At 52.0% G+C, this 26804-nt stretch overlaps 1 protein-coding gene across 6 annotated transcripts in view; it reads left to right on the top strand.

Annotated features, from left to right (window-relative positions):
* The window catches only part of LOC137421724 ((Lyso)-N-acylphosphatidylethanolamine lipase), a 62178-nt gene that overhangs the window by 12897 nt on the left and 22477 nt on the right, over positions 1–26804 (top strand). For 5 of the 6 annotated variants that reach the window (XM_078773387.1, XM_078773386.1, XM_078773385.1 and 2 more), the window contains 3 exons: positions 740–825; positions 18308–18689; positions 18858–19006. In XM_078773387.1, coding sequence (XP_078629513.1) covers positions 786–825; positions 18308–18689; positions 18858–19006 — 571 coding nt within the window. In that variant the 5' untranslated portion in view covers positions 740–785. Of the gene's footprint in view, positions 1–739; positions 826–13671; positions 15772–18307; positions 18690–18857; positions 19007–26804 lie in introns of those variants that run through there. The other variant, XM_078773384.1, reaches the window with a different exon arrangement.

Below are 26804 nucleotides of genomic sequence, written 5' to 3'. Positions count from 1 at the left end.
ACTGCATCCTCACCCTGCCTTCATTCACTGCATCCTCACCCTGCCTACACTCACTGCAACCTCACCCAGCCTTCACTCACTGCACCCTCATCCTGCCTGCATTCAATGCACCCTCATCCTGCCTGCATTCACTGCATCCTCACCCTGCCTTCATTCACTGCATCCTCACCCTGCCTACACTCACTGAAACCTCACCCTGCCTTCATTCACTGCATCCTCACCCTGCCTACACTCACTGCAACCTCACCCAGCCTTCACTCACTGCACCCTCACCCTGCCTGCATTCACTGCACCCTCATCCTGCCTGCATTCAATGCACCCTCACCCTGCCTGCATTCACTGCACCCTCACCCTGCCTGCACTTGCTGCACCCTCGCACTGCCTGTACCCTCACTCTGCGGAATTGCACGTTCCTACCCAGTCCAGCACCTCCATTCCTGAATTGTGCATCGGCCTGCCCTGCCCTTTTCCTCTCCTCACATTTCCTCCTCCATGAGACTGTAAAACTTCAATGACCACCCACCCCTCCCTGCACACTTTTTATACTTTTATCCTACTTTAATATGGGCCATACCCATGCATTAATGTTGAACATCTTAACGATCAAAATTCACCTTAATGCGAGTTTGGAGTGCTGTCGTTTTCAAAGTTTATGTTGATTCTTAGGTTGGTTAAAATAACTACAAATATATGGAACATTATAATTAAGAAAATAAATCTATCCTGTTCTTCCATGCAGACCAGAGCGGACCTGGACATCCCTAACTTCCTGGTGGCCGACTTCCATGGCACAGCTACGGGCCGTTGAAGAGCGAATTCTGAACTGTAAGTTTGTCTATCAAAAGAGCTGCAATGCACAAGTCTGTTCACTTTTAAAGGTTAAGTATCAACCATAAATTTACCTTTGCTCTTGCTCAGGTAAATTAGTCACAAAGGACCAACAACAACAACAACATGCATTTTAAAGGCCATTTTCCCTACGAGAGCGGGGGTTAGCCTTGCGGTCCCCATGACAATCTTCTCCATTTTGCCCTATTTTCTGCATCTCTCCTTGTTAACCCCCTTGCCCGCATTTCTTCTTCCACCATCTTTAGCCAATACAAGTCTTTCTCGGTCTTCCCCGTCCTCTACTTCCTTCTACATTCATTTCCATCACTCTTCTCAACCAGTCACTTTCATCCTTCCTCAACACATGACCAAACCATCTCAACCTGTTCCTCTTCACGGCATCAATCACAGGCTCTATTCCCATCATCTTTCACAATTCATCATTTGTCTTCCTCTCTCTCAACGATACTCCACACATCCGTCGAACCATTCGCATTTCCACCCTTTCCAACCTTCGTCGCTGCTCTACGTTCATTACCCATGTCTCGCTCCCATAAATCATAACGCTTCTCACACATGCAGCATACACCTTTCCCTTCAGCTTCAACGACACTCCCCTCATCATCAGCACGCCACTCAGTTCCCGAAGCTTCTTCCATGCACATCTCACTCGAGCAACCGTTGCCGAGTCTGATCCACCTTCTCCATTCAGCATGTCTCCGAGGTAGCAAAATGTTTTCAACACCTTCCAGCTTCACGCCGTCTCCAAGATCCAACTCAACATTCATCTGCAGTTCCCTCTGTGCACACCTTACATTTGAATGTAGCTGCCACACTGGTTAATGACCCTCTCAGACCACTACATTTTTGATGAACCAACTCAGCGCACATTGTACATTGAATGGAGTTCACTCCGACACCCTTCCTACACACAGCACAGGGCCACTTCCCAGTTCTTTCCACCTCACCACATGCTTTACCACTTGCCATCACCTTCGTCTTTCCGATATTCACCTTCAGACCTTTTGTCTCCATACATTCCTTCCACTTGTTCATCTTTTCCTTCAGTCCATCCATACTTTCCACAATCAACACCAGATCATCTGCATACAACAACTCCCACGGTAAACCCTCCTTTACGTTCTGAGCCAGCACCTCCATCACAGCTACAAATAGTAGTGGACTTAGTACCGACCCCTGATGCACTCCCACCTTCACCTCAAACTCACCATTGTTCCCGTCCTTCGTCCTTACAGCTGTGCGCGCTCTTTTGTACATTGCCATCACTACTCTGATCAACCATTCCTCCACTCCTAACTTCCTCAATGCCCATGTCAATACTTTGCGTGGAACCCTATCGAATGCTTTCTCCAGATCAACAAACCCAAGAAATAACTTCTTCCTCTTCTCCATGTACTTCTCCTGCAATTGCCTCACAATGAAAAGCGTGTCTGTCGTTCCTCTTCCTGGCATAAATCCAAACTGCATTTCGTCGATCTTCACTTTCTTCCTTATCCTCCTCTCCAACACCCTTTCCGATACCTTCATTCCATGCGCCAATAACTTTATCGCTCGGTACGAGCCACACTCCAGAGGGTCACCTTTCCCCTTGTATAGAGGGACGAGGGTACTCAGTTCCCAATCCACTGGAATGCGGCCTTCTTTCACCACCAGATTACAGATCTCTGTCATTCTCTTCACACCCCAACTTCCTGCTGCCTTCAACATATCTCCCACAACTCCCGTCGGCCCTCCCGCTTTTCCACTCTTCATTGCTTTTATCGCTTCCTCAACTTCCTTCTCAGTTATCTTCTCTGCCAGTCCTAAAACTGGGTTACTCTCTATGTTGCCATCCCATTCATTCTCTGTATTCAACAGCATTTCCATATATCTTTTCCATCTTCCTTTAATTCCATCTGGGTCGACAACGATTTGTCCCACTTCATCCTTCAAGCAACTCACCCCCATCACATCACACCTCTCTTTCGCTATCTGCTTTGCAATCCTGAATACTGCTTTCTGACCCTCTTCCGAATCAAAGCGTTCTACGCACATTTTCCTACATGCCTCCTGCACCTTTGCTTCCTCTTTCTTTGCAGCCTTCCTGGCTGCCTTATAACTTTCATACTCTGCTGTTTCTGCTCCCATACCCTTCGCCTTCTGCCACTCCTTGAGCTTCTTCCGCTTCTCGTCAATCCTCTTTCCAACTTCATCAACCACCACAAAGTCACAAAAGGACCATTTGGTGATATTTTTTATTGCATGCTGTGACAAGATGAGGAGTTCTGCTTGGGGTTTCTTGTACTCACATGGGTCTAAATAATATATGTCCAGGAGCCTAATTCTGTCAGAGCCCTAAAAATGCAAATATATATATATATATATATATATATATTTATATATATATATATATATATATATATATTTATATATATATATATATATATATATATATATATATATATATATATATATATATTTAGTATACAAGATCGACGCTCGTGTAAGAGCTGACATGAAAGACAAAAAAAAAAAAAACTGGACACATAAGACAAAATAAAGGGAGCGGGAGACCTGATGGGGAGAGAGGAGGAAGCACACAAGTACAACATTTGAGAGCAGGGACATCGGAAGATCCGTGGAAGGGAGAGGGCTTGGGGGAGGAGGTGTGGGAAGGGGATTGGGGGGTGGGGGAAGTAAAAAGCACATGGAGTAAAAAAAAACCCCCCAAAAAACACATGGACACAGCTAGGACTTCCAGGAACGAAGTCGGTATTTCAGAAAAGTGGATCTGGGTTGAATTAATGGGGGTAGAAAAGATCAAGGTTTTGGATGGGGGAAGATAAGAGATGGTGGTGAAAAGCTGTTTTAAAGACCTGGAGGGAGGAGTGGGATTAAAGAGAGTGAGGGAGTTTGTTCCAGAGGCGGGAGAAAAGAGGAATGAAGGAGTGAAGGTGAGCAGAGAGCCTAGATTTTGGCAGTTTAACCATAAGAGGGTTGCTGGCAGATCTTGTGCGACCTGTAGGAGTATTTGGGGGACAGAGCCCAGAGAGAGCTGGGGGAGCAAGGCCAGTGAGGAGTCGGTAGAAGACCGTTCGTTGAGCACCCACTATATGTAAGGTTTGACTTGACAGTGTCCGAGAAGAGTCCTCTTGGAACAACCCCAGGTAGTGTGTAAGATCAAACTGTGGCATCAGTTTTTATCAGGAAGCCATTTTGTTGCCTAATGCATGTGACAGGTTAACTGAAAAAATTGGGGAAGGGGAAATATAATTGCCTTTGTCCTTGTTATTCTTCAACCAATTTTCATTTTCATGCACAAGGATAGTTAATGACAGAAATTGTGTCTATTACGCCACCACCAGGACAGACTCGGTGTCTTTTACACCACCACCTGGGTGACATTACATTAGTTATTCATAATTGTTGTTTCTGTCCTTTATGTCGTTCCCCGGTTCCCTATTTGGAATGATTTTCAATGTTTGACTGCTCGACAGGAATAAAGACTAAAAACATTATCTCTCACCTTTCTGTGCATGTGCGATTGGGAAAAATTCAGACGAAGTGCAGTAAAACAGCAATCTTGCCTTCCTATTCATGTTCCTGTGTTCAAAATATAACTTTCGGTTGAAATAAGTTGTGACAATCATGGTTCCCTATTTGAGGCAATGTTTTTATGGCCGGATGCCCTTCCTGACGTCAAATTGGTTGACATGGTTGACCTATAAATTTCCCTTCTTTTCATATTATGACTCGTTCTGAGGCAGGGCTGCGCTCAATGTCAGCGCTTCTGTATTTTTTTTTTCACGACGCATAACCAAAACTCTCATGATATAACCCAAACTTTCAAACTGATAACCCAAACTGTTTTTTTTATACTCAGATGCCACCAACACAGACCACTAGTTCTTTGCTAGAATTAACAACTACCTTGATTTGATTTGATTTATTGATTTCTGTATGATTATTTTGCACAAAGTTGATCAGCTAGATGAGTAGCCTATCAGAAAGTAGGTGCCATGACATATAGGGGTATCCCACATCTGGGCAAGTGGATTGGGGACCTTTTGTTGGTCATAGCATTGAGCGATGAGGAAGATGAGCCGGGGCAAGGAAGGGGCCGACACACAACATTGGTGGAGGTTGTGCATCTAGGTAGTGGCACTGGAGCGAAGTATCATGTGCCAGAGATTGTGCCCCCTTACAAACACCATTCAGTATTTTGGCCTGGTGGGCTCCACGGCTGCTGGTTGCCCTCTCGGGTAGATTTCTGGACATTATGGTATGAGTTAGGCGGTGAACCCAGTCTATGCATGACGTACTGTCGGAGATGGTACCCTCTTACATTCACCTTTCTCTGGCTGAAAAGGGTGGTCCTTTCTAGCCTTACTAGGCTCACTACATCCTTGCCCCAGTCAGGAAAGTCTCATCAGGTGAGGGGGGAGGGTAGTAGTGGGGTGGCATGAGCTCACTTGTGGCCCAATCATTTGGGTGGGCAGTTGCACCAAATGCTGCGTTCCTTGCTGGGTTTAGCCAGTTGTCATGGAGATCAAAAGTAATTATCTAGTTACCTAGTGAATACCTAGGTGAACGCAGCTTACCACCAGGTATATTTAAAAGCAGCTTCACTTACCTAGGTAATGCATTTAAGTGAAATATTGCTTGTGAAAGGGCAACACTTCCTGACCAAAGGCGGGAGCAAACTATAAGACTCATGGATTCCAAGGATTGGATCAGATGTTGGAACTTCACTTTGTGATGTCATCGACTGTGGTAAATCTGGCCCATGCAGAGGTCCTCGGTGAAGTCGGCTACCTGTGTTTGATGATGATGAATGTTACTTGCTGAGCCAGGAACAGTTTTACAGCAGAAAGGTGTGTTACATATTAGGGTATCAAGGGTACATTTGAAAAAGGCAGCAGTTGTAATAGGAAAGTGTATATGAAATTTCTTAAAGTTGAAAGATTACCAAGGTAGAGCCAACTTGTGAAAAAGAAAATTATTCCTTATTTGTCCAGAAAGATGTAGGACAGCCAGCTCAAATTCCCATAACACAGATTGAAGGCTGCAGAAGACTGTGCCCTTGATGAGATCCAAGATGGCTGCTACTTTTGTATGATTCAAACTCATAATGGACTAAAACCAGGCGACTAAATGAAACTTATGGTAAGCAAACTACTGCTTTTACCCTGCACTCCTTTCCCAAAAGTGTTTTGTTTGGAAACGTGTAGGAAGATTTTCGGAATTTTGGTATTTTCCAATTCCTGACCCGATTTGAAAATGAAGAATTCTTATCTTAAGGAAGTAATCTGCCTTTCCAGGAAACTTATCACAATTGAGAAATGCCTCTAGCTTACTTAATATCCCTGCACCGATGTTAAAGTTTATTTAGAATTGAAGAAAAGGTCTTGTGACATTTTCCAAGCTCTATCTACTTGTGTCCGAATAACATTATCAACTTGTGGAAGATTCGTTTGATACCTCTTAAACTTAAACAAGCATCCATATGTTTGTTGGCTGATCGAGGTCATCGGTGTGTCAAACTGAAAATACAGTTGAACTGTATGCTGCAGCCATCCTTGTAGATGTTGCAAGTTAAACGGCTAGGGGAGGGAAGGAATGGTCGGATTCTGAGTATCTCTCAGGTTTTCAGGCAGAAAGATGCATTCAATTATATATTTTTCTCTTTCTAAAGAATGGAGGTGCACCTGGCATTTCATACAAAAGTATGTCACCGTTTTTGGCCTAATGTATGAGTTTAAAATAACGAAACTAGTTTTAAAAAGTTTAAACAACACATTTTGTAGCTTCTAATTCGTCAAGGTAATGATGTTTAGCTTTAAATGCCCACTTGAAGGGCTTTTGCTTCAGCTTTGAATAAACCATAAAATATATTTGAATAAACTGCCAGGTGGGGATTGGTCAAATCTGTTCCCTCTTGTGCCCTTTGCGTATGTGCAGCGGTTTAAAAACCATGTGGCCGTAACGAATCTGCTGACGGTGAATAGCCGAGCAGAGTCTTTACGAATGGCGCCCTAAATGCGCTATTCCAGATTTTTTCCACTTGTGGGGTTTATTCTGCCAATTTATTTATACTCTTATGGCGATCCGAATTCCCCGATGACCACAACACAGATTCTCTGAACATGTGCTATTTAAATATTTGTTTATCATGCAAGCCCATTTATCCCCTAAGCAAGATCCTTAACAAGACAAACTTGAAAAATTCCATAAGGTTACAATTGCACAATATCCCCTTTGGGTCATGGTCCATTGGTATTGCCTCGTGTGATTTCATATTCCCATTTCCCTCCTTCAATTCTACATTTCTCCAACACAGCTTTGATTATAATACAAGGGTGTGCTGAAACGTAATGCTTCCTATTTTATCTTTCTTCAAAACACATAAAGATATTCAAATAAAAAAGACAGATACCAACATAAATCGTTATTCGACAATGTTGCATATTAATTTCTCAACATAATCACCACCGTGAGCCACACATTTCTGCCAACATTCAAGCAGTTTTCTGATGCAGTCACGATGGAATAATTGTACTTCCTGCTGACCTAACCAGCACTTAACAACGGCCTTCATATCGTCTGAAGAAAAATGTTGTCCATGAAGGTATTAAGGTTGGGGAAGAGATGCAAATCTGATGAAGCCAAGTCGGGGCTGGTGATCCTTTGTGGTGGTACATCCGTTGACCATCTCTTACCCTCAGGATTATAATGTGCACCTAATTCTCATCTCCAGTCAGTCATCCCAACTCTCATCTCCAGTCAGTCATCCTGACTCTCATCTCCAGTCAGTCATCCCAACTCTCATCTCCAGTCAGTCATCCCTACTCTCATCTCCAGTCAGTCATCCCAACTCTCATCTCCAGTCATTCATCCCGACTCTCATCTCCAGTCAGTCATCCCGACTCTCATCTCCAGTCAGTCATCCCTACTCTCATCTCCAGTCAGTCATCCCAACTCTCATCTCCAGTCAGTCATTCCTACTCTCATCTCCAGTCAGTCATCCCAACTCTCATCTCCAGTCAGTCATCCCGACTCTCATCTCCAGTCAGTCATCCCGACTCTCATCTCCAGTCAGTCATCCCGACTCTCCTCTCCAGTCAGTCATCCCGACTCTCATCTCCAGTCAGTCATCCTGACTCTCATCTCCAGTCAGTCATCCCGACTCTCATCTCCAGTCAGTCATCCCGACTCTCATCTCCAGTCAGTCATCCCGACTCTCATCTCCAGTCAGTCATCCCGACTCTCCTCTCCAGTCAGTCATCCCGACTCATCTCCAGTCAGTCATCCCGACTCATCTCCAGTCAGTCATCCCGACTCATCTCCAGTCAGTCATCCCGACTCTCATCTCCAGTCAGTCATCCCGACTCTCATCTCCAGTCAGTCATCCCGACTCATCTCCAGTCAGTCATCCCGACTCTCATCTCCAGTCAGTCATCCCGACTCATCTCCAGTCAGTCATCCCGACTCTCATCTCCAGTCAGTCATCCCGCCCCCGGTCATCCCGCCCCCGGTCATCCCGCCCCCGGTCATCCCGCCCCCGGTCATCCCGCCCCCCGGCCATCCCAGCCCCCCAGCCACCCCGCCCCCATCCCCCAGCCACCCCGCCCCCCAGCCACCCAGCCACCCCGCCCCCCAGCCACCCCGCCCTCCAGCCACCCCGCCCCCCAGCCATCCCGCCCCCAATCATCCCGCCCCCAGCCATCTCATCTCGAACACTTCACGCTTCACTTCACTAATAATGTCATGCCGCTCTCTGCCATCTTGACTAACATAGCATTGAGACATGTCCTGTCAGAATCACGAAACTTCGCACTCGTTGGTGGGAAGAACTAATGTGTGGACTGTGCTTTGTTTCATTTGAATACCTTTACCTGTTTTGGAGAAAAAGAACAGAAGGCATTACCTTTCTGCACGCCCTCATACATTTCCTTACCACGCATGGTAATAATAAACACTGGGTTGTGGCGGACACGAAAGCCCACTGGCGTGGTGACATCATTCCGCGCACCAAGTGGGCGGCGGCCACGCCCGAGGGGTAGGCGTGGCCTGAGGATATACACGGGGTGCGCAGCCCGGAGCGCGCCAGTGTTAGTGAGCTCCTGAAATAAAGACGCTTATAAGTTACCGCTTGTCCGCTTCCTCCTTGCTCGCAAGCAGCGCGCGTAACGCCGCGCTTTACTGGTGACCCTTGACGTTGGATCTGCCGGAGCGATCCTTCCACACACGACGCCATTGCCATGGCCAACTTCATCAAACTTCCCGAATTTTGGGAGGCCTAGGCCGAAGTCTGGTTCGTCCAAGCCGAAGCCCAATTTCAGCTTTGGCGCCTCACCGGCGACGACACGCGCTACTGCCACGTCGTCGCCTCCCTCGGGCCCGGCACGGCTGCTCGAGTTGTGTCCGTCCTTCGCCAGCCACCGGACGGCCACAAGTACGAGGCACTCAAGCGGCTACTCCTAGCCACGTTCGGCCTCACGGACGACGCACGGGCCGACCGCCTCCTGGATCTCCCCGAGGGAGGCGACACGCGCCCGTCGGTCCGAATGGACCATATGCTGTCACTGTTGGGCGACGAAGCCCCCGGTTCTCTATTCCGGGCGCTTTTCCGTCGCCAACTTCCAGCGCAGGTTCGCCTCGCATTGGCCGGGACCGTGCTAACGGAACCCCGAGCATTGGCAGCCGAGGCGGACAGGTACTTTGCGGCCGTCACGGACCTCGAGGCTGATGCTGCTGATGATGCTGATCCACAGCATCAGCTTACACAGCATACGCAGCATACTGATACGCACCTCGTGACCGCCGCCACGCCCCGCCCACCGCCGCGGCGAAAGCCGCCACCGCGGGGAAACCCGCCAACTCCACCGGCCTGGCGGAGCCAGCCGCGCTCCTCCAGCTCCACCGCCTGGTGCTGGTTCCACGCCAAGTTCGGCCACGAGGCTCGGCAGTGTCATCCGCCATGCTCCTTCAACAGGTCGGGAAACGCCCGGGTCGGCGCTCAATAGTGGCGATGAGCGCCGGCCGTTCGAGCAGCCTGCTGTTCATAACGGACACCTTATCCGGGCACCGTTACCTGTGCGACACGGGAGCGCAGGTGAGTGTCATTCCCGCCGGTACGTCAGACAAGCACGCCGCTCGCGTGGGCCCCGCGCTGCTTGCCGCGAACGGGACACCCATCCGTACGTATGGAAAACGCTGCCTCTCTCTGCGGTTCGGAGGGTAGGTTTTCCGATGGACGTTCGTCACCGCCGACGTGCCCATGGCACTGCTTGGCGCGGACTTCCTGTGCGCTAATGGGCTCCTGGTCGACGTAAAGCGCAGACGTCTTGTCCAGGCCGAGACGTTCAGCTCGCTCGCTTGTGCGCTGCCCAGCTCGTCGAGCAGCTCGCCGAGCGGCTCGCCGAGCGGCTTGCCAAGTGGCTTGCCGAACGCTTCGGTTCCGGCCACGTTGATCTGTACGCTTCCGGCAGCGGACGCATTCACCCGCCTCCTCGCCGGCTTCCCGGCCCTCACGCGGCCCACCTTCTCGGCGGGGGCCGTCAAGCACGGGGTGGCCCATCACATCCCCACCGTCGGGCCACCGGTCTACGCCCGGGCATGCCGCCTCGAGCCGACGAAGCTGGCGGTGGCAAAAGCGGTGTTCGCTACCCTGGAGCGACTCGGCATCGTTCGGCGCTCAGAGTGCTTGGGCGTCGCCGCTGCACATCGTGCCGAAGCCCGGCGGGGGATGGCGACCGTGCGGGGACTATCGCCGTCTCAATGACGCCACCACTCCCGACCGCTACCCCGTCCCCCACATTCAGGACTTTTCCGCCCGTTTGGCGGGCATGTCCTTCTTCTCAAAGGTGGAACTCATACGCGGCTACCATCACGTCCCCGTCAGGCCTGAGGATGTCCCGAAGACGGCGGTCATCACGCCATTCGGACTCTTCGAGTTCCTGCGGCTGCCCTTCGGTCTGAAGAATGTGGCTCAGGCGTTCCAGCGACTGATGGACAGCGTCCTGCGTGACTTGGATTTTGTCTACGTCTACCTGGACGATATCCTCGTCGCCAGCGCGTCCCGCGAAGAGCACCTACGCCACCTCCGCACACTCTTCGAACGCCTGGGCCAGCATGGCCTGATTGTGAACCCCGCAAAGTGCCGGTTTGGCGTCGCCGTAATCGATTTTCTGGGGCACCGTGTCACCAGGCACGGAGCCGTCCCCCTGCCGGCCAAGGTGGAGGCGGTGAAGGGGTTTCCGCGCCCCCGCACGATCAGAGGGTTGCAGGAGTTCCTGGGCATGGTGAACTTTTACCATCGGTTCCTGCCCCGTATCGCCCAGCTCCTGCGCCCCCTGCACGAAGCTCTCCGAGGTAAGCCGGGCAAAGGCGACGTTACCTGGACCGAGCAGATGGACACGGCGTTCACGGGCGCGAAGCTCGCCTTGGCTAACGCCACCATGCTCGCGCACCCGGCGCCCGATGCACCGATCGCCCTGACCACCGACGCCTCGGACTACGCGGTGGGCGCGGTGCACGAGCAATGGGTGCGTGGAGCTTGGCAACCGCTGGCGTTCTTTAGCCGGCAGCTTCGCCCGCCCGAACGCCGTTACAGTACCTTCGACCGCGAGTTGCTCGGGCTTCACTTGGCGGTCAGGCACTTCCGCCATCTGCTCGAGGGCCGTGCGTTCACGGCCTTTGTCGACCACAAGCCGCTGATCTTCGCGATGGGCAAGGTCACCGAGCCGTGGTCGGCCCGGCAGCAGCGTCACCTCTCGGCCGTGTCCGAGTACACGACGGACATCCGGCACGTCGCGGGGAAGGACAACCCGGTGGCGGATTGCCTTTCCCGGGCCGTCGCCCACGCAGTCCACCTCGGCATCGACTATGCCCGGATGGCAGCGGACCAGGCCGCTGACCCCGACGTCCAGGCCTTGCGGACCGCCGTCACAGGCCTCCGCGTCACCGAGGTGCCGTTCGATGGCGCGGGCGCGGCCCTCTTGTGCGACGTCTCCCTCGGGCGGCCCCGCCCCATCGTGCCCGCAGGCTGGCAGCGCCAGGTGTTTGACGCCATCCACGGCCTGTGCCACCCGGGCGCGAGGGCCTCCCAAAGGTTGATCGCCGACAAGTTCGTCTGGCATGGCCTCCGGAAGGCCGTCCGCGGCTGGGCCAGGACGTGCCTCGCGTGCCAGCATGCCAAGGTGCACCGGCACACCCAGGCCCCGTTGGCTCCGTTCACGGTGCCGGAACGCCGGTTTGACCACGTCCACGTGGACCTGGTGGGACCTCTGCCCCCCTCGCGGGGTTTCACCCACGTCCTCACCATGGTGGACCGCACCTCCCGGTGGCCGGAGGCCGTGCCCTTGGCGTCGACGACGGCGGCGGACGTCGCGCAGGCTTTCATCGCCACCTGGGTCGCCCGGTTCGGCGCCCCCTCAGACATCTCGTCCGACCGCGGCCCCCAGTTCACCTCGGAGCTCTGGGGGGCGGTCACGCAGGGGCTCGGGGTCCGGCTGCACCGAACCACGGCCTACCACCCCCAGGCTAACGGCCTGTGTGAGCAATTTCACCGCTCATTGAAGGCCGCGCTCTGGGCCACCCTCCGCGACGGCGGCTGGGTCGACAGGCTCCCCTGGGTCCTGCTGGGCCTCCGGACGGCGCCCAAGGAGGACCTGCGCGCATCCGCAGTGGAGTTGGTCTTCGGGCAACCGCTGCGGGTGCCAGGCGAGTTCCTCCCCGACTCCACGGCACCACGGCACCACTGCAAGAGACCGCCCAGAGGTTCGCCCCGGTGCCAACGGCATGCCACGGGCACCCACCGACACACGTCGCCCCGGAGCTTCGCACGGCGGAGTACGTCTTCGTCCGCCACGATGCCCACCGGACACCACTGCGGCCCCCGTACGACGGGCCTTTCCGCATGCTGGAGACCGGGGCGAAGCACTTCACCCTGGACATCGGCGGTACTCCTGACCGCGTTTCTGTAGACCGCCTCAAGCCGGCCCACCTCGACATGGACCATCCACCGCCAGTGGCCCGACCCCCGCGTCGGGGCCGCTCCCCTGCGGGCGGACCCCCGGCACCGCCCAGCCCCGCCGCCCCGCCGCCCCCCCGTCCTGCACCCATCCCAGGGGCAGCCAGGGGCATCCCACCTGGCATCCCTGCACCCCGGACGCCGCCGATCGCCAGGGGGCGCTTCGGCCGGGTCATCCGTCTGCCCCGCAAACTGGCCCTCCAGGTGCGCGGGAATTCTGGGGGGGCGTGTGTGGCGGACACGAAAGCCCACTGGCGTGGTGACATCATTCCGCGCACCAAGTGGGCGGCGGCCACGCCCGAGGGGTAGGCGTGGCCTGAGGATATACACGGGGTGCGCAGCCCGGAGCGCGCCAGTGTTAGTGAGCTCCTGAAATAAAGACGCTTATAAGTTACCGCTTGTCCGCTTCCTCCTTGCTCGCAAGCAGCCCGCGTAACGCCGCGCTTTAGGGTGATAGATGTTCAAAGTCTTGTTATTAGAAATAGTAAGGGAAACATATGAAAATCTGTTAACTAAATTGTTATCAAAAAATTTCTTCACCAATATGTTTGTAAAGGTGTGTAATAACATGTGTTAAAATGTTGAAGGTCAACTCCCGTGGGAAACCCAGAAAAAAAGCTGTTGAATTCGGGTACCGAAAAATTATTTTCGAGAATTTGTATTTTTTTAAATCGGCCCTTAGGTAACTTATGAGGGGTCAAATAAGGGTTTTTCATGATTCTGAGTTGATTGTTAACATTTATATTTCACCACAGACACTCCTTTGTGGAAAAATAATTTCTAAATATATCTCATTTTCTACTTTGCAGGACATGGAGTCTAGCAATATGGATGAAGACGTTACTCCACCTGTGCTCAATTGCTTCATCTGTGCACGCTCGGATACACCAGCTGAAAGGCTCATACAGGCAACTCCAAAGGGATGCTCAACTTTATTGAAACGAGCAGAAACTGTCGAAAATGTTACTGTTGTGGAACGTATGAAGGAGGCTCAAAAGGAAGGAAAACTGAGGTACCACCAGAAGTGTAAAAATGATCTGTACAACAACTTTGTTGCAACCACCAAGAAGTCAGCTCAAGCATCAAAGGCAGAGAAAGAGTCATCAAAGTTGAAGAGAAGACGCACTACTTGTGAGTTCAGTTCATCAACTGGCTGCAGTTCTAGAAGATCACAGTCAGTTGACCTCCTGTATAAGGATGTATGCATTCTTTGCAACCAACCAGCCCAGCTCTACAAAAATAATCCAGCACAAGCTAGAAAGAAATACAGAGTGCCAGATAATTTGACTGCAGATACACTGAAGGCAAGCTTGCTGAAGACAGCACGGAGTCGCGGGGATGACTGGGGCACTGAAGTCACTGGACGCCTGGAAGGGATCAACGACTTGGTAGCAGAAGAAACACTGTACCATTTGCGATGCAAACTTATGTTTGCGAGAGGTGACAGTTTGTCCAAGACTGATGAGGAAGGAAAAAGGAAGAGAGGACAGAGGAGTATTGATGAGGAGCAAGAGGCAGTTTTTATTGAATTCTGCGAATGGTTAGACTCAGAATTAGAGCATGGGGTAATGAACATGGACCAAGTCCATGAAAAGCTGCAGGAGTTTGATCCGTCACCAGAGAAGAGCCTTTCTTATTCAAAGCATTGGCTAAAGATAAAACTTCTAGAGAAATACGAAGACACCTTGTATTTCACAACACAGGAAAGAAGGGCAGATGTACTCTGTCTCAAAGATGGCACCGACAATATTCTGCGAGAGCATCATGCTAATCTTGACCATGGAGATGAGAAGACTCAGATCATAAAGACGGCACTCCAGTTCATATCCAATGATATTGCCTTGATTGATTTAGGTCCAAAGTCATACCCCACCACACACAGTATGACTGACATCGATAGTCAGCTGACACTTGTTCCTGCAAGCCTTCAGATGTTCTTGAGACCGATTGTCAAGACAGACGAAAGAGTTGCCGTTTGGGGGCAGAATTTTATTAAGGCCTGTCAACCTCGGTCTGGAGTATTGCCACACCAAATGGGGCTTGCCATACAACTTGATCATAAATTTGGGTCAAAATGGATGCTCAAAAAGTTCCACCGGCTGGGATACACTGAGTCTTACACGGAGACACAAAACTCCTTCTACAGAGCATGTCTCTGAACCCCAGTGACTATGGATGGACAATAGGTGTGCATGGGTATGAGCCAGTTCCAACACTGGACCCCACGGCTCCTGAGGAGCTATTGCAGTTCACGAGCTGTAATTGTCATGGAGATTGCAGCAACCGGCGATGCAGCTGCAAGAAGAATGGGGTCACGTGCATCTCGGCCTGTGGAGTCTGTAATGGCATTACATGCAGAAACTGCAGTCATGATGTTGTTGAGTCTGAAGAAGACATAGACAATGACTGTTGAAACTTCTGACATTGTGAATGAGAAATAACTCTTGAGTATTATATATGTATGTGAAATAAAAGCTACTTTGTGTGTAAATGTAAAAGTGAAAATATAAATGTTAACAATCAACTCAGAATCATGAAAAACCCTTATTTGACCCCTCATAAGTTACTTAATGGCCGATTAAAAAAAAAAAAAAATTCTCGAAAATAATTTTTCGGTACCCGAATTCAACAGCTTTTTTTCTGGGTTTCCCACGGGAGTTGAACTTCAACATTTTAACACATGTTATTACACACCTTTAACAAACATATTGGTGAAGAAATTTTTTGGTAACAATTTAGTTAACAGATTTGTGAAATATCTCATAAAATGCCCTTACTAAAAATCCAGCCTGGGTAGATGGATTCAAAAAGGTTTGTCACTTAAATGCAGCAAACTTCTAAGGTCTAATGGCCTGCGTTTCTGTTGTCAAACAATGTGCATTGAATTATATATAAATAATACAACGGTGTCTGTGTCTGTCCTGTTTCCCACCTCCCCTCTTACTGCTTTGCGCATAGTCAATACACTTCATAGGTATGATTAACAATATCTTACAATTCTACTTACAGCATTTGAAATTACTTCTTACTCTTCCTTCTTATTCTGTTTGGACCAGTCAAGGTAGATTTGTCAAAGCATTTTCCATGCCAGATCAGTCGGTAGTGCATCAAGGCCAACCATAGCGAGATTGTTGTTGTTGTTGTTGTTGTTGTTGTCTCCATTTTTACCACTGTGTTGGCCTTTTGTTCTTTTCTTCTTCTTCTTTCCTTCTTATTTTTGTTATCTTACTATAATTCACCAAATGTCCGTCCGTCTGTCTGTCCATTCAAAGGTACCGCAAAAACGGCTGAACCGATTGCAACGATATTTTGGGTGGGTATTCCCAGGATCCCCTGGAGTAAAATAGGCTATATTGTTTTTCCATTTTTTCCAAGTTTTCCAATTTTCCCAAACACGATGGAATAATATTTACCGATATGAACAGTGATGTGGCTTTTGTTGAAATTTTACGTACCAGGAGAGAGTAGATCAACTCCTGACGAACTCTTCCTATATAAACGTGCGGCTCCAAAGTAACACGGCAGCGTGTGCAAAGCGACTGAGAAACGGGTGTGGCGGCCGCTTCCGTGTTGCAGATTCGGCGCGCACTCTTCACACATAAACGTGCGACTGAGAAAGACGTGTAGCAGCCGCTTCCGTTTTGCAGAATTCAATCTTTTTTCAAAATGGGCGCCATGTACTGTTTAGATTTTGATGATTTGCGTGTGATATGATTCAACGGACGTTTATATGAATCGTTTAAAATAAAAAAAAGCCTTCAATTTCTGGTATTTTGCCTTTTCATTTGGGCTTCCCAATTGAAGCCCCGCCCGTAGGGCGGGTTCTGTTGCTAGTTTTTCTAATTTTATTTTCTTCTTCATCCTTTTCTTTTCTTGTTCCATCCCAGCTTTGTTCAGTAATAAGACAGCGTATCATTGAACATTTTGGCTTGACAATTTGTCCTTGATGGGTATATGCAACAGGCTATAATAATAAAAGCCAATGTCTGTGTGTCAGTGTGTGCGAGTATGTGTGTGTCTCCTTCATAACTCTAAAACCATGAAACCGAGTGGCCCTGAACCTTGCATGCCCACTAGGGGGGGGGGGGGGGGGCTGTAAGGGAGTGCATGAATGAAAACTGAATGTTGGGGTAAATGGAAACACATTTTTGAAGACTATTAATGGGAGTGTGCACTAAAGGCTGCTTTTGCAAGCCATGGTAATACAGCAGATAATGCTCCTTTTTATTTTATTTTACGTACGCTTCTAAATATGGCCTCACACCCTCATTTTAACTCGGATTTGATTTCTGTTTTTCATTTCTGGTAGTCACCAAAGTAGATTAAAACTTGATGATGACAAATTTTGCGAAATTTCTGAACAATTTATTTTAAAATAACCACCGCGAAGCTGTGAATAGTTTTCAAATGGGTACTACATGCTACACATTCTAACACTTGGCCTTGCACCCTATTCCCTTCAGGGACTGATTATTCATGGGGTCGACTCAACTTGTATTTGTATTTTTAGAGGTCCCTCGGGGTGTTCCACACAGATTTAAACCAAATCTGATGTAAAACGGATGTTTTAAAATGAAATCGCATCGTTCTGTATGCTTTGCAGACAAAAGTAATCATGATCCCTGCTCCCCTCTCCTCCTGCTCCCCTCTCCTCCCACTCCTCTCTCACCCCTCCTCCTGCTCCCCCTTCACTCACCCCTCCGCCTGCTCCCCGTTCACTCATCCTCCTGATTCCCGCTCACCCTTCCCTTCCTCCCCCGCCCCCCCCCCCCCAATTTTTACCTCGGGCAATAGAGGTGGACGGAGGTTATGTTTTCACCCCTGTCTATGAGCAATATATCTCAAAAGGTTTTGGACAGATTCGGACTAAACTTTGTGGATCGGTTGGGTGTGTGGCAAGGGCGAATCAGGTCGATTTTAGTGGAGATCCGGATCCATATATGAGAACTTTTTATTTCCGAAGCGATTCTTCATTTCTAACACGATATTTCAAAAAGTTGTGGATGGTTTATGACAAAACTTGGTGGATGAGTTGGGTATGTGACAAGAACAAGCTGATTAGATTTTGGTTCAGGTCCGAATCCAGATTCGGCCTAGCGGTGTATACAAAACTTAAACTGTTCAACCTGGTGGAGGTATGTGCTCTAAAGAGTGCCGCTCTAGTTTATATTATTAATGTTAGTGCCAATTTACAGGGTTAAGGGTCTCTAACCTAGGGAACGAATCATATGTGTTACATTAACTGATATTTTGGAAACTGATCATTGAAAAAAAAAAAAAATTTGGGCATTTATAACAATAAGGACTTCTTTACTTGTTCTATATTAAAAATACTATATAGAAACTGGCAACTTGTAGGTAAATGGTAAATGCCTTGGTAAATGCTATGATTACCACCTTCATTCCTCACCTCTGCCTATGTTTGGTGCGTCCCGTGCATTCCAGGTCTCAAGGTGCCCGTGCTCTCCCGTTTTGTACCTTGCTCAACCAGGGAATGCCTTTGGACAGTGACCGTGTGTGCAGATAAAAAGGCAGCCTATCATCGAACACCACTTGTGCTCATCCACGGCTTTGCAGGAGGCGTGGGCTTGTGGGCCCTAAACCTGGATGCGCTCGCCAGTCGCAGGACCGTTCATGCCTTCGACTTGCTTGGGTTTGGCAGAAGTTCTCGGCCCCGTTTTGTACATGACGCCTGTGCTGTGGAGCGTTGTTTTGTTGAGTCTATTGAGGCCTGGCGGGAGGCATTGGGCCTACCACAGATGGTTCTGTTGGGCCACAGTCTTGGTGGGTTCTTGGCTGCATCTTATGCAATAGAGCATCCAGAAAGGTCTCTGCTTTCCTTTAAAAGCTCCATTATATTGAGAGAACACATAAGATGAGCAATCAAATAACTACAGCACAAATATTATCAACATGCACTTGCCATTAACACAAATGTAATAGCAAATTAAGTGTGGATCACATTCCTCACCTTTATTAAACTTGTTTTTCTCAGGGTGAAGCACCTCATTTTGGTTGACCCTTGGGGCTTTCCGGAGAAGCCCCAAAATTTCGAGGATCGTCTTCCTACATGGCTCCGTGCTGCCAGTCTTCTTGTGGGCCAGTTCAATTTGCTGGCTGGTTTAAGGATAGCCGGGCCTTGGGGTAAGCCAGAGAGATGGTTCTGAGCTGAGTTAAATTGTCCTTACGTGGATCCTTTTACTTAGTAAGCAGAATGTTTGTGGATTAAAAATAAAAATGTACATCGAGGTTCACATTAAAGATTTAACTATTTTGTAAAGTTTACGTACCAAGGACTAAGTACATACAATATAGAGCATACCGTGTTTGAATAACAAAAAACAGGGAAACACAGTAGAAAATATGCTGAGAGCAACAATGATTGGTACGACTTCCTTAACTTTCAAGGACTTCATCATGTGGTGTCCGCAGTAGCGTGCTGTCAGCTGTTTGCATCAATTCCGTGGGTGTGATTATGCCACTGTGCTTGTGGCTCCTCAGATAAGGTGGGGCTCCTAGTTAAAAGAATGGTTATAGATGTAACCAAAGAGATGGTATTTCATTGGGAATATCTCGACCATTGGTAGGATTATAATGCGAGTTTGATTTCCAATCATTTTTGTGCAGAGATTATGGCTCAGGGAAGGCCTCGGTGACAGAGGGTGGCAGGGAGGAGAACAGGTGGACAAGGGAAGCTTTAGTGAAAATAGATGAGTTGCTTTGTGATGTACACAGGATGCAAGAACAGGATTAATTGAATAGATGAGCCTTATTTTGATAAAGGGGGAAAGGTCAGTGAGAAGAGAAGAGTTAATGGGTGAGTACAGGTTCAAATTACAGTAATTTGGGTCGTCTTAAATCTTTAAGTCCTGGAGAGTAGAAGTCGTACTTTGCTATTTTCCCTTTGTTCTCCTAAATGTTGCATGCCGTACATACGATGGCTCTTGACGATGACACATAAAGTACAATGAGGTCAAGAAAAAACTTTAAAAATATATTTTTTCTTCCAATTCATATTATTACTAGTATATACTTTTCCCTCCACATAACTGGTTAGCTCCAGCTAGCTGTTGCTTCCTTTCTGGTTCAACAGCTGTATGAAATATCCTCCCCACACCTTCAGTACTGCGCCCGTCTCTATCACTAGCCTCCCGCCTCCATCCTTAATCACCGCCCCTCCCTTCATGTCCTTACTATCCTCACTCCTGTTACGAGCCAATTTATAGATCATCTTATTCCCACCATCCTTTTCCAACTTGTTGTACACAGCCTCTTCCATATCATTCCTCGCCTTATCCACAGCTCTCCTCGCTGCTTTCTTCTTCTGCCCATACAGGTGCACCAACCTCGCATCCGGTTGCTTCCCTCTATCCTTGATCTTCCTTGTCCTTTCCCAAAACTCCTTCTTTTCACAAACTGCCTTCGTTATTTCCTCTGTCCACCATACCTGGTTTCTATGCCAAGATGGTGCACCCTTTCTGGACGTCTTTCCACACAACACTTATGCAATTCCCCTAAATGCCTCTCAGTACTTCTTCCACTCCTTCTCTAAACCTTCCGCTTCTTTGCTAAGTTGTTCATACCTGGCCCTTACCCTCACATTGTAATCTACGGCGACATTTCCTCAACACTTCCCCCACCTAATAACCTTCCGACCTCTGCTCTTAACCTTCCTCCTTTTCTTCATCCTTACCACAAACACCACAGGCTTGTGCTGGGAGGTGACATGCTCTCCTGCCACTACCTTCCAATCCTCAACCCTCCACAGCTGTCGCTCCCTTACCACCACCACTCCTATAGGTAATCTTGTGGTTTTTCCGCTTTTGAAAAAATGAACCACCTATGGCCATCCCATTCCTTGCCATCAGCTCCAACAGCTCTTGACCTTCTCTTTTCCCTTTTCCCTAACCAAATTTACCAACACATTCCTCTTCACCAGGATCCGCTACTCCGACATGCTCGTTAAACTCTGACATGCTCTGTCCCCCACAATGCACAGTATTGTGGCGGACACAAAAGCCCACTGGCGTGGTGACATCATTCCACGCACCGAGTGGGCGGTGGCCACGCCCGAGGGGTAGGCGTGGCCTCATGATATACCCCGGGCGACCAGCCCGGAGGAGTTTAGTGTTACAGTGTAGTCTTACAATAAAGACGTTTATATGTTACCGCTTGTCCGCTTCCTCCTTGCTCACAAGCAGCGCGCGTAACGCCGCGCTTCACTGGTGACCCTCGACGTTGGATCTGCCGGAGCGATCCTTCCACACGTGACGCCATCGCCATGGCCGCCTTCGTCAAACTTCCGGAATTTTGGGAGGCTCAGGCCGAAGTCTGGTTCGTCCAGGCCGAAGCCCAATTTCAGCTTCGGCACCTCACCGGCGATGACACGCGCTACTGCCACGTCGTCGCCTCCCTCGGGCCCGGCACGGCCGCTCGAGTTGTGTCCGTCCTTCGCCACCCACCGGACGGCCACAAGTACGAGGCACTCAAGCGGCTACTCCTAGCCACGTTCAGCCTCACGGACGACGCACGGGCCGACTGCCCCCTGGATCTCCCCGAGCTCGGTGAGACGCGCCCGTCGGTCCGAATGGACCATATGCTGTCACTGTTGGGCGACGAAGCCCCCGGTTCGCTATTCCGGGCGCTTTTCCGTCGCCAACTTCCAGCGCAGGTTCGCCTCGCGTTGGCCGGGACCGGGCTAACGGAACCCCGAGCATTGGCGGCCGAGGCGGACAAGTACTTCGCCGCTTCGGACACGCGGGCGAGCGTTGGCGTGGCCGTCACGGCCTTCGACGCTGATGTTCCACAGCATCATCTTCTACAGCACGCTGATGTTCCACAGCATCATCTTCTACAGCACGCTGATGTTCCACAGCATCATCTTCTACAGCACGCTGTGGTTCAGCAGCATGCTGATACTCACCTCGTGAACGCCGCCACGCCCCGCCCACCGCCGCGGCGAAAACCGCCACCGCGGGGAAACCCGTCGACTCCACCGGCCTGGCGGAGCCAGCCGCACTCCTCCAGCTCCACCACCTGGTGCTGGTTCCACGCCAAGTTCGGCCACGAAGCTCGGCGGTGTCATCCGCCGTGCTCCTTCAACGGGTCGGGAAACGCCCGGGCCGGCGCTCAATTGTGGCGATGAGCGCCGGCCGTTCGAGCAGCCTGCTGTTCATAACGGACACCTTCTCCGGGCGCCGTTACCTGTGCGACACGGGAGCACAGGTGAGTGTCATTCCCGCCGGCACGTCAGACAAGCATGCCGCGGGTGGGGGCCCCGCGCTGCTTGCCGCGAACGGGACGCCCATCCGTACGTACGGAAAACGCTGCCTCTCTCTGCGGTTTGGAGGGCAGGTTTTCCGATGGACGTTCGTCACCGCCGACGTGCCCATGGCACTGCTTGGCGCGGACTTCCTGTGCGCTAATGGGCTCCTGGTCGACGTCAAGCGCAGACGGCTTGTCCAGGCCGAGACGTTCAGCTCGCTCGCATGTGCGTTGCCCAGCTCAACGAGCGGCTTGCCAAGCGGCTTGCCGAACGATTCGGTTCCGGCCACGTTGGTCTGTACGCTTCCGGCAGCGGACGCATTCACCCGCCTCCTCGCCGGCTTCCCGGCCCTCACGCGGCCCACCTTCTCGGCGGGGGCCGTCAAGCACGGGGTGGCCCATCACATCCCCACCGTCGGGCCACCGGTCTACGCCCGGGCACGCCGCCTCGAGCCGACGAAGCTGGCGGTGGCAAAAGCGGAGTTCGCTACCCTGGAGCGACTCGGCATCGTTCGGCGCTCAGAGAGCGCTTGGGCGTCGCCGCTGCACATCTTGCCGAAGCCCGGCGGGGGATGGCGACCGTGCGGGGACTATCGCCGTCTCAATGACGCCACGACTCCCGACCGCTACCCCGTCCCCCACATTCAGGACTTTTCCGCCCGTTTGGCGGGCAGGTCCTTCTTCTCGAAGGTGGACCTCATACGCGGCTACCATCAGGTCCCCGTCAGGCCGGAGGACGTCCCGAAGACGGCGGTCATCACGCCATTCGGACTCTTCGAGTTCCTGAGCATGCCCTTCGGTCTGAAGAATGCGGCTCAGGCGTTCCAGCGACTGATGGACAGCGTCCTGCGCGACTTGGATTTTGTCTACGTCTACCTGGACGATATCCTCGTCGCCAGCGCGTCCCGCGAAGAGCACCTACGCCACCTCCGCACGCTCTTCGAACGCCTGGGCCAGCATGGCCTGATTGTGAACCCCGCAAAGTGCCGGTTCGGCGCCGCCACAATCGATTTTCTGGGGCACCGTGTCACCAGGCACGGCGCCGTCCCCCTGCCGGCCAAGGTGGAGGCGGTGAAGGGGTTTCCGCGCCCCCGCACGATCAGAGGGCTGCAGGAGTTCCTGGGCATGGTGAACTTTTACCATCGGTTCCTGCCCCGTATCGCCCAGCTCCTGCGCCCCCTGCACGAAGCTCTCCGAGGTAAGCCGGGCAAAGGCGACGTTACCTGGACCGAGCAGATGGACACGGCGTTCACGGGCGCGAAGCTCGCCTTGGCTTACGCCACCATGCTCGCGCACCCGGCGCCCGATGCACCGATCGCCCTCACCACCGATGCCTCGGACTACGCGGTGGGCGCGGTGCACGAGCAATGGGTGCGTGGAGCTTGGCAACCGCTGGCGTTCTTTAGCCGGCAGCTTCGCCCGCCCGAACGCCGTTACAGTACCTTCGACCGCGAGTTGCTCGGACTTCACTTGGCGGTCAGGCACTTCCGCCATCTGCTCGAGGGCCGGGCGTTCACTGCCTTCGTCGACCACAAGCCGCTGATCTTCGCGATGGGCAAGGTCACCGAGCCGTGGTCGGCCCGGCAGCAGCGTCACCTCTCGGCCGTGTCCGAGTACACGACGGACATCCAGCACGTCGCGGGGAAGGACAACCCGGTGGCGGATTGCCTTTCCCGGGCCGTCGCCCACGCAGTCCACCTCGGCATCGACTATGCCCGGATGGCAGCGGACCAGGCCGCTGACCCCGACGTCCAGGCCTTGCGGACCGCCGTCACGGGCCTCCGCGTCACCGAGGTGCCGTTCGACGGCGCGGGCGCGGCTCTCTTGTGCGACGTCTCCCTCGGGCGTCCTCGCCCCATTGTGCCCGCGGGCTGGCAGCGCCAGGTGTTTGACGCCATCCACGGCCTGTCCCACCCGGGCGCGAGGGCCTCCCAAAGGCTGATCGCCGACAAGTTCGTCTGGCATGGCCTCCGGAAGGCCGTCCGCGGCTGGGCCAGGACGTGCCTCGCGTGCCAGCGCGCCAAGGTGCACCGGCACACCCAGGCCCCGTTGGCCCCGTTCACGGTGCCGGAACGCCGGTTTGACCACGTCCACGTGGACCTGGTGGGACCTCTGCCCCCCTCGCGGGGTTTCACCTACGTCCTCACCATGGTGGACCGCACCACCCGGTGGCCGGAGGCCGTGCCCTTGGCGTCGACAACGGCGGCCGATGTCGCGCAGGCTTTCATCGCCACCTGGGTCGCCCGGTTCGGCGCCCCCTCAGACATCTCATCCGACCGCGGCCCCCAGTTCACCTCGGAGCTCTGGGGGGCGGTTGCGCAGGGGCTCGGGGTCCGGCTGCACCGAACCACGGCCTACCACCCCCAGGCTAACGGCCTGTGTGAGCGATTTCACCGCTCATTGAAGGCCGCGCTCCGGGCCACCCTCCGCGACGGCGGCTGGGTCGACAGGCTCCCCTGGGTCCTGCTGGGCCTCCGGACGGCGCCCAAGGAGGACCTGCGCGCATCCGCGGCGGAGTTGGTCTTCGGGCAACCGCTGCGGGTGCCGGGCGAGTTCCTCCCCGACTCCACGGCACCATGGTCCGCGGCACAGCAGCGCTCCGCTCTGCAAGAGACCGCCCAGAGGTTCGCCCCGGTGCCAACGGCATGCCACGGGCACCCACCGACGCACGTCGCCCCGGAGCTTCGCACGGCGGAGTACGTCTTCGTCCGCCACGATGCCCATCGGACACCACTGCGGCCCCCGTACGACGGGCCTTTCCGCGTGCTGGAGACCGGGGCGAAGCACTTCACCCTGGACATCGGCGGTACTCCTGACCGCGTTTCGGTAGACCGCCTCGAGCCGGCCCACCTCGATGTGGACCATCCACCGCCAGTGGCCCGACCCCCACGTCGGGGCCGCCCTCCTGCGGGCGGACCCCCGGCACCGCCCAGCCCCGCCGCCACGGCGCCCCCCGGTCCTGCACCCATCCCAGGGGCAGCCAGGGGCATCCCACCTGGTATCCCTGCACCCCGGACGCCGCCGATCGCCAGGGGGCGCTTCGGCCGGGTCATTCGTCTGCCCCGCAAACTGGCCCTCCAGGTGCGCGGGAATTCTGGGGGGGCGCGTGTGGCGGACACAAAAGCCCACTGGCGTGGTGACATCATTCCACGCACCGAGTGGGCGGTGGCCACGCCCGAGGGGTAGGCGTGGCCTCATGATATACCCCGGGCGACCAGCCCGGAGGAGTTTAGTGTTACAGTGTAGTCTTACAATAAAGACGTTTATATGTTACCGCTTGTCCGCTTCCTCCTTGCTCACAAGCAGCGCGCGTAACGCCGCGCTTCAGTATCACCTCCATCTCAACCATTCCCATCATCCTGCTTCTCCATCCTAGACCTTTCCGTTTGTGGCCCATATGCTGACATAACACACCATTTGCCTCTGTCCCATCATCCATGCCATAACTATCCATCCCTCTCATATTTCTACTCTGGCCATCTGCTTGCTGATCTTGTCAAAAACTATTATTCCAACGCCATTACCCTTTCTATCCCCACCTGCGTGCAACATATTGTATCCTCCTACCAACTTCCTCACCCTGTCCCCTTTTCATCTGGTCTGCTCACACAACACCTCCAACCTCCTTATCTGCATCATTTCCACCACCTAAACTCTTCCCCCCCACCCCCTCCCCATTGATCCCACATTCAAACGATGTAGCCGAATCTCGCCTCTGAACCTCTGCCTGCCTGGCAGAGCTCGTACCATCTTGGTTAGTTTGGAACACTCAGGTCATCAATCAGCAGTGCTGCCCTTGCTGACATGCTGGACCTCCTACCCTATTCTGTTATCATAATCCTTCTATCTCAACACACACACCCTGCTGTTTCTCCACTTGCTCCCCTCTTCGCCTCCCTCAAGGCACTCAATGCAAAGTAAAAAAAAAAGTAACTTTTCAAAGAAACGCCGCAAATGCTTTTCACACTCTATGCCCACCACTCAGTTTGACCCTCGCCCCCCTCGGGCAATCCTCCTCGTCTGCATCGCGCAATCCTCCCTGATCAGAATCTCTGCCAAGCCTCACACTTGGTCTGCCAGTTCCCTGCCGTGCAGAGCCGACCCAGAAGGAAAACCGAGCTAAGTCCACAGGCCCAAAGATGAAACACGACCCGCACCGTAGAACCGCGGAACCTCACCAGGTGGAGAGCCGTGTCGAGGAACAACTTGATTTCAATTGAATGTTATATTTTGAAAAGGAATCTAAAAACAAACTTGTCTGTTGACTTTGAATCTGTATTCATCCCGATCACACTTTCTATTTCTTTTTTCTTTTTTTGTTGTATACATAATCGAGGCTCTTGAAAGAGCTAACATTTATCACACAAACAAATCAGACAAACAAACAAAGTATATAAAAAGGGGAGCGGTAGACAAGATGGGGAGAGAAGGGGAAGCACATAAACACAACATTTGAGAGCAGGGACATCGGGAATGTGAGGGAGGGAGAGGGCTTGGGGGGAGGCAGCTTGGAAAGGGAGGGGGGGGGGGTGGAAGAAGTATAAACACAAGGACACCAAGGACTTCCAGGAAAGAAGTTGGTATTTCCAAAAAGTGGATTTGGGGTGAAATTAGCGGGGGTAGAAAAGATCAAGGTTTTGGATGGGGGAAGATAAGAGATGGTGGTGAACAGCTGTTT

The sequence above is a fragment of the Myxine glutinosa genome, chromosome 2, assembly GCF_964187855.1.
Source record: "Myxine glutinosa chromosome 2, kmMyxGlut1.1, whole genome shotgun sequence".
Lineage (NCBI taxonomy): Eukaryota > Metazoa > Chordata > Myxini > Myxiniformes > Myxinidae > Myxine > Myxine glutinosa.
This window is presented reverse-complemented; position numbering and strand designations above follow the sequence as displayed.